The sequence below is a fragment of the Nanorana parkeri genome, unplaced genomic scaffold, assembly GCF_000935625.1.
Source record: "Nanorana parkeri isolate BGI_ZX_2015 unplaced genomic scaffold, ASM93562v1 scaffold264, whole genome shotgun sequence".
NCBI lineage: Eukaryota > Metazoa > Chordata > Amphibia > Anura > Dicroglossidae > Nanorana > Nanorana parkeri.
Window position 1 is genome coordinate 1,336,538 of NW_017306532.1, and position 6,710 is coordinate 1,343,247.

The 6,710-nt window shown below is 43.1% G+C and overlaps 1 protein-coding gene across 2 annotated transcripts in view; it reads right to left on the reverse strand.

Annotated features, from left to right (window-relative positions):
• Nucleotides 1–1,561: 1,561 nt before the first annotated feature.
• Nucleotides 1,562–6,710, reverse strand: part of TBP (TATA-box binding protein) — a 12,914-nt gene continuing 7,765 nt past the window's right edge. For both annotated transcript variants that reach the window (XM_018557052.1, XM_018557051.1), the window contains exons 6-8: nt 5,929–6,096; nt 3,392–3,486; nt 1,562–2,359 (exon numbers count right to left, since the gene is read on the reverse strand). In XM_018557052.1, the coding sequence (XP_018412554.1) occupies nt 2,280–2,359; nt 3,392–3,486; nt 5,929–6,096 (343 nt within the window). In that variant the 3' untranslated portion in view covers nt 1,562–2,279. The remainder of the gene's footprint in view (nt 2,360–3,391; nt 3,487–5,928; nt 6,097–6,710) is intronic.

The following is a 6,710-nucleotide window of genomic DNA, read 5'->3' on the forward strand; positions in this document are numbered from 1 at the left end:
GTTTATGAACAGCTACAGAGTTAAAGATGCAGCGGTGGAGGAGGAGTTGTGGTGAAGCAGCTAATCAATAATAGACTTGGATTTGGGTCGAAACTGCAAATTAACAAAATTCAGTTGATTTGGTGTCTCGTCCAAATACAAACTAATGAATTTATTATATGCCCGAATACACGAAAACTTTTTGGGCATATATAAGTTTGTTTGCAGAACATGCGGTTGCCATATTTGCTGCCAGTGTACCCTGCGCACCGCCATCTTGAAGGCATGGTCCATGATGCTGTGTGTGCAAAGTCACTTGGCCCTACTCACAAAGGGAGTCTTCAGAGACAGGGTCCCAGATGGGGCTGTGCCATGATTCTGGGCACAGAAAGTATTCTGTGGCTAAGTAACACAGTACAGGAAGGTCTGAAACGTGTCCAATGCAGTGCCCAAAACTAACACTCCAGGTTAGCCCCGCAACTAAAGTCCGGCATGGCCTTTAAAGCTATTGCAGAGGATCTGGATTGCTGCGTATAGAGACCAGCTTGTAGGTAAAACATAATTGAATAAAAAAAAAAAAAGAATTATCTTCAAAACACAAACAGCTCGCATCCAATTGTAGAATGTTCCAAGCAAAGAAGAGCAAAATGTTCATCCTCCTAGAACACTAGCAAAAAGCTAAAGCGTGCTGAAAATAGGAGGAAAGGTTATACTGGGCTGCCAGTTTTTTTCCCTTTTTTTTGGAGGGTCCAAAACCTCCTGTAGGCAGCAGTGTAAACCAACAGTCTCTGAATTTCTGTGTCCCTCCATGAATGCTTAAAAGGAGAACTATGGGGTAAGTGCTTTTCCCCATAGTTCTCCTAAGGGTCACGGGAGGACATATACTAGCGTCCTCCCGTGACCCAAAGCTCAGTATACTGTGGGCTACAGCTTGCGGTATACTGAGACCACCACACACCCTACATTACTGTCGAGATCCACCCAGCTGTGTCAGTGACAGCTGGCTCTGCCTATCTAGAGGCAGAGCCAGCTGTACCTGTCCCCTCCCCCGTCCGTTCCTCCAGTCTGTGCTGGAGGATCGGAGCGGGGAGGGAATCCCTGCAGGGAGCCGTGAGTGAAGTCACTTCTCTCTGCAGGGACATGATCGAGAAGTGAGCGAGCGACGCTATGTGTTCGCTCACTTCCCGATCTATTGATCTGACGTGTGACAGTTTCATTGTCACACGTCGGCTCGAACTATGAGGCTGACTGAAAATCACTCACCTCATAGTTCTCCTTTAAAAAAAAAAAAAGATATATTTTTGCCGACTTCACCGCTGCGACACAGAGGGTGAATCTCCACAGAAGGGACACATACTACAATAGACTCTTGACAGGGGTCCTAGCCCCTCCCCACACCATTCAAAACTACGTTTTATATTTAAAATACACTTTAAGTAGTATGTGGAAATTCATAATTGGCTCTTAATTGAAGTTAGGATCTCTCAAAAAGGACTGACTGCCCATTTAAGATGATAAAACATAAATTTTGCAAAAAAAAAAAAAAAACACCTTCAGAGTAAGCGCACAAAATTTATTTTACCAAGCTGAACACTGAAATCCAGGAATGTTTCTGGCACATAAGTATTATTCTAATAACCTTATAAAATAAAAAAAGCCTACTGGAAACGATACATAGTATCAAAGTCATAAAACTCCAATAAAACTGTTCTGTTTAATATGGAACAACTGAAAATGAGAAAAATATATACAGATAATGACTTAAACAACATTTAAATTAAAACATTTCTTACTACTATTAAAACAAGATTAGATGGCCATAGACTAACTTTAGACTAAAATCTGTTTTTTTATTAAAAGTGAAACAGTGCCAAAATATACCCTTCGGAAGGATTAATACAGAGCTTTTGGTTAAGTGATATATACAATCCCGATGTTTCACTTGAGGTGTACTGTCTCCAGAAAATGGTTTTTGAAATACTTCTTGTTCCGTTAGACATCATGGTCCAAAACAGTCCTATTGAATAGTGTATAAATTCTGAAGTACATGGAATAAAGGAAAACCATTGGAAACAATATTTTCTTTAAAGTCAATGTCCTCCACATAAAACCGGCTTAAAAATAGAAACATTTGGCAAGTAAATAAAATATGTGGCGATGCAAGATGTCATTGGATCATAGCAACGTCAGTGGAACACCATATGTAACCCAAGTCCATCTCTTAACGGTGTACAATAATAAAAAGGTCCTCATATTATACAACACATATACAGAAAAGTTAAAATTCCAAACGCCAACTGTTATGTGGTCTTCCGAAAGCCTTTCAGGATTGGGTATATGTTCTCAAATGCTTCATAAATCTCTGCTCGGACTTTAGCACCTGGAAAAAAGAAAATATATTAAAAAGCAGGTCATTCTAATGTTTTCAAGAAAGTGAAAGATCACACTGCAAGACTATATTCTCTACAAGTTATGTGACAAGTCCTTCAGAGGTTTTAGGTCTGTATTACAGCAAATGTGTTATGGGTTAGTAAAAAAAAAAAGTTCCAGTCATTAAAATTTCAGAGCAATAGAAACCATTTTCCGCTTTAACGCAAAACAAGGTGCACTAATCCACAGAACGTTTTGTTGAGTACACTTGTGCAGTAACCCATGATAACCAAATCAGACTTTTACATCAGTGTCCCCTCCGGTCTCATAGTACACCTGCTGAAGGGTCACAAGAAGCAAAAATGACTTTCCCATAGATACACACATCAGACACCCTCTGCTATTAAGCAGTATCTACATGTCTCCTGCAAGGTGCCCATTTCATTGTTAGGGTTTGCATACACTTTAGGGTCAACCTGCACTTTTCCCAGGTTATGCAAAGAAAGCAATAGGAGTTCTTGTCTGTGATCACCTTACCTGTGCTGCCAAGGTTAGCCATCAGAGTTCCTTGAAATTTTTTTTGTTACCCCCATTACCAATTGACGTTTGTGAGCCTGTACTGTTCCTATGCTATATAACATTAGCTGTCTGTTCTTAGCCCAGCCCAATTAGCTGCCTCTGCCCCCTATTTTCACTACTATACAGGGAAATAGTAGGCAGCTATTATTTGAAAGTCGAAGTTTACACAGATTTTAAGAAACACCATCACCGCACCCATGCAGGGCAAAGTGACAGTGTTTGCAAAGGGCATCACCCGACCCCCATATACTCACCTTACCCATGCTCCCCGACAGATCCTTGCTCCTCCTGAAATCAGTTGACAATAGTTGACAACTATTTTCATAATCGATTAGTTGGTTGCAGCCCTAGTCACTTTAACATCCCCATTGTTCTCCCCATAGGGTAAATTACAGCATCAATTACTTTTAACAATACACCTTTGCAGTAGTCCTGTATTCAAAGAACTAACTAAGCAACTCACCTGTCAAAACAACTTTTCCAGACACAAATATCAGAAGAACGATTCTTGGCTTGATCATTCTGTAAATAAGGCCAGGGAATAACTCTGGCTCGTAACTAAGGGATGAGAAAAAAAATTAACTAGTTGTAAATGCACAAGCAGATATAAAAACAGCAGTTTGTTAGGTTGGGTTCACACCTAGGCGTATTGAATATGCGCGTTTCGCGTTTTACCGCGATTCGCGGTAAAAAAACGTGCGACAAACGCCCGTTTCCGAGGGCTACTAGGCTGTATCCCAATGGAAACGCAAGACCAAAATGCCCCAAAGAAGTACATGTACTTCTATGGGCGTAGGCCGTTTTGTATCGCGATCGGACGGGCGGAAATACGGCAAGGTGTGAACCAGACCCATTGAATACAATGGGATTTAGATGTTTGAGCGTTTTGTAGAGCGTTCATCAAGCGTTGGAACGCGTTACAAAACGTTCAGGTGTGAACCAGGCCTTAAAAAGGAGAACTATGAGGCGAGCGCTTTTCACTCACCTCATAGTTCTAGCCGACCTGTGACAATGAGACTGTCACAGGTCGGCTCAGTAGATCGGGAGGCGAGCGAACACATACCGGGTTCGCTCACCTCTCGATCCTGTCACGGCTCTCTGCCGTGACAGGGGGAGGGGCTGGATTCCCCTCTCCCCGCTCCGCCAGCGCTGACTCGCGGAACGGACGGGGGAGGGGGCGGGTACAGCTGGCTCTGCCTCTAGATAGGCAGAGCCAGCTGTCACTCACGCAGCTGGGCGGATCCCGTCGTCTTAAGTCGGGATCCGTTTCGGCGTCTCAGTATACCGCGATCTGTAGCTCGCGGTATACTGAGCTTAGGGTAACGGGAGAACGCTAGTTTGTGTCCTCCCGTTACCCTAAGGAGAACTATGGGGAAAAACACTGACCCCATAGTTCTCCTTTAACAGGAGCAAGAGACTGCATCTGTCCGCGTGAAGACCTCACATGTTTAAACCCAGACATTTCATTTTTAACTTAAAATGGTGTAAATACCATCTTCCCCTCCATAATAGCACTGGCTGAGAGGAGGCTGCTGCACCAGCTTAGTAGGGACAGGAAGCACAGGACATGAGAGTTTAAAAGCCCCTCCATGCCGTTAACTTCTGTGGGGGGTTTTTGTGTGGCTTATGTGGGGGGTTTTTGTGTGGCTTATTTAGGGGGAGTTGCCGGCCCTTTTTACTGAAGTCAATTTTTACTAAGAAATATGGAAGCTGCCATGCTACTTTTGTCATGTTATTCACCAAGAACATGTACGCAAATCACAAAAATAATTACTCCACACTTGTTCTGGGTTAGTGGCATGGACGCATCAATGAAAAAGGATCAGCATGACAGCTGGCAACTAGCATCTCAAAATCTGGAAGTCAGGACTGGCTGCCTCCAAGTTTCTCTTTCTTTAACCCTTTCACTGCTGCCGACTTATGTCAAACATCGGCAACAGTGGGCCCCTGTAAGCAGACTCCTAGCGGCTATAGAGATTTGTACGTGGAAAATATGGTTAACACAGAGACCAAATGACAGACAAGGAACTGATTTTACCTCTCTGTTTCCTGCCTTTACAAAAAGATACAGCAGACTCAGTTGTAGTCATGGATTCCTAAACAAAATGCTGGTTGCTGGTATATATGTTCATGTGTATTAAGCACTCTGCAATATATTTATCACAACACATCTGAAGATCTGATCCACCACAATGTATATTGTAGAAACCCTTAGGCTTTGTCTGAAGGCTCGTTCAGCAATGTTTGCAGTAGAACTTCCCTGGCTCCAATTGGCAAACGTGGACTGATACAGGAAAAAAAATGTCCTATCTCAGCAAATTTGTACGGTTTTATTTCAAGGTTATTGCATTTTGATGTGTCACACGTAACTAACAAAATGCACAAATCATTAAAAGGAGAACTATGACATGAGTGATTTCCACTCACCTCATAGTTCTAGCCGACTTGTGACAATGAGACTGTCACAGGTCGGCTCAGTAGATCGGGAGGTGAGCGAACACATACCGGTGTTCGCTCACCTCTCGATCCTGTCACGGCTCTCTGCCGTGACAGCGGAGGGGCTGGATTCCCCCCCCCCCGCTCCTCCAGCGCTGACTGGCGGAACGGACGGGGGTGTGTACAGCTGGCTCTGCCTGTAGATAGGCAGAGCCAGCTGTCACTCACGCAGCTGGGCGGACCCAGACATTGTCGGGATCCGCTTCAGCTGCGGCATCTCAGTATACCGCAAGCTGTAGCTCGCGGTATACTAAGCTTGGGGTGACGGGAGGACGCTAGTTTGTGTCCTCCCGTTACCCTAAGGAGAACTATGGGGAAAAGCCCTAACCCCATAGTTCTCCTTTAAGTTAATCAAAGTTAATAAACTGCAGTACCTCTTTACATGTGCACACTGACTGGTAGTTGCAGGAAAAGGTTGGAACAGTTTGCACAACTATATTAGCCACAGGAGCGAACAAAATATGTGGAGCAGTATGAATATTAAATAGAAAGTTTTGAATTTACCTGCTAAACTGTTGATGTGTTAGGACCAAGCCTTCTAATCTGATGGGGAACTTCACATCACAGCTGCCTACCATATTTTGAATTTTAAAATCCAGAAACTTTGCTGGAAACCCCAACTTCTGCACAACACGCGCATACTTTCTCGCTGCCAAGCGTGACTGCTCTTCACTATAAAGAGAAGAAAGCAAAAATAAGCATGTGTTAATATGGAAGTGCCAATATGTTACAGCTACTCAATTCATTGTGTGTAATGACCTATTTTCCTCTGCTCTGATAATTTGTACATTGTATTGAACAGTGTGACCTCCTCTATTATTTAGAGCAGTGCTAGTCACCTTATAAGTCATAGGGGGCAACATGTCAGAAGGCCCTTGGAGAATGAAGATATTACAGGACAAGGTCAAGGAGTGAAGACATGCTACAGGGGTAGTTGGAGAGTGGACACATTCTAAAGCAGGAGACCGTCAGAGACTGGACACAGAATACATTGGACCACTAATATTGCCATTAACCTTTCTGCTGCCAAAGCCTGTACCCATAGCATTGAAATTAGACTCAAGGCTCATTTAGACACGCTTACTTCAGTAAGCACAAAAAATTGTAAGTGGGCTGTACATTGGAGAGATCACACACTTAAATCATTCCTCCATAGAGTAAAACTGGAAGCACTCTACTCTGAGCAGCCAGCTACTGCAATAGGTGCTTAGCACCTTCTTGTAATAGTAATAAAAGTAAACAATAAAAATTAAGAAATAAAAAAAAAATAGCTAACTACACAGGCA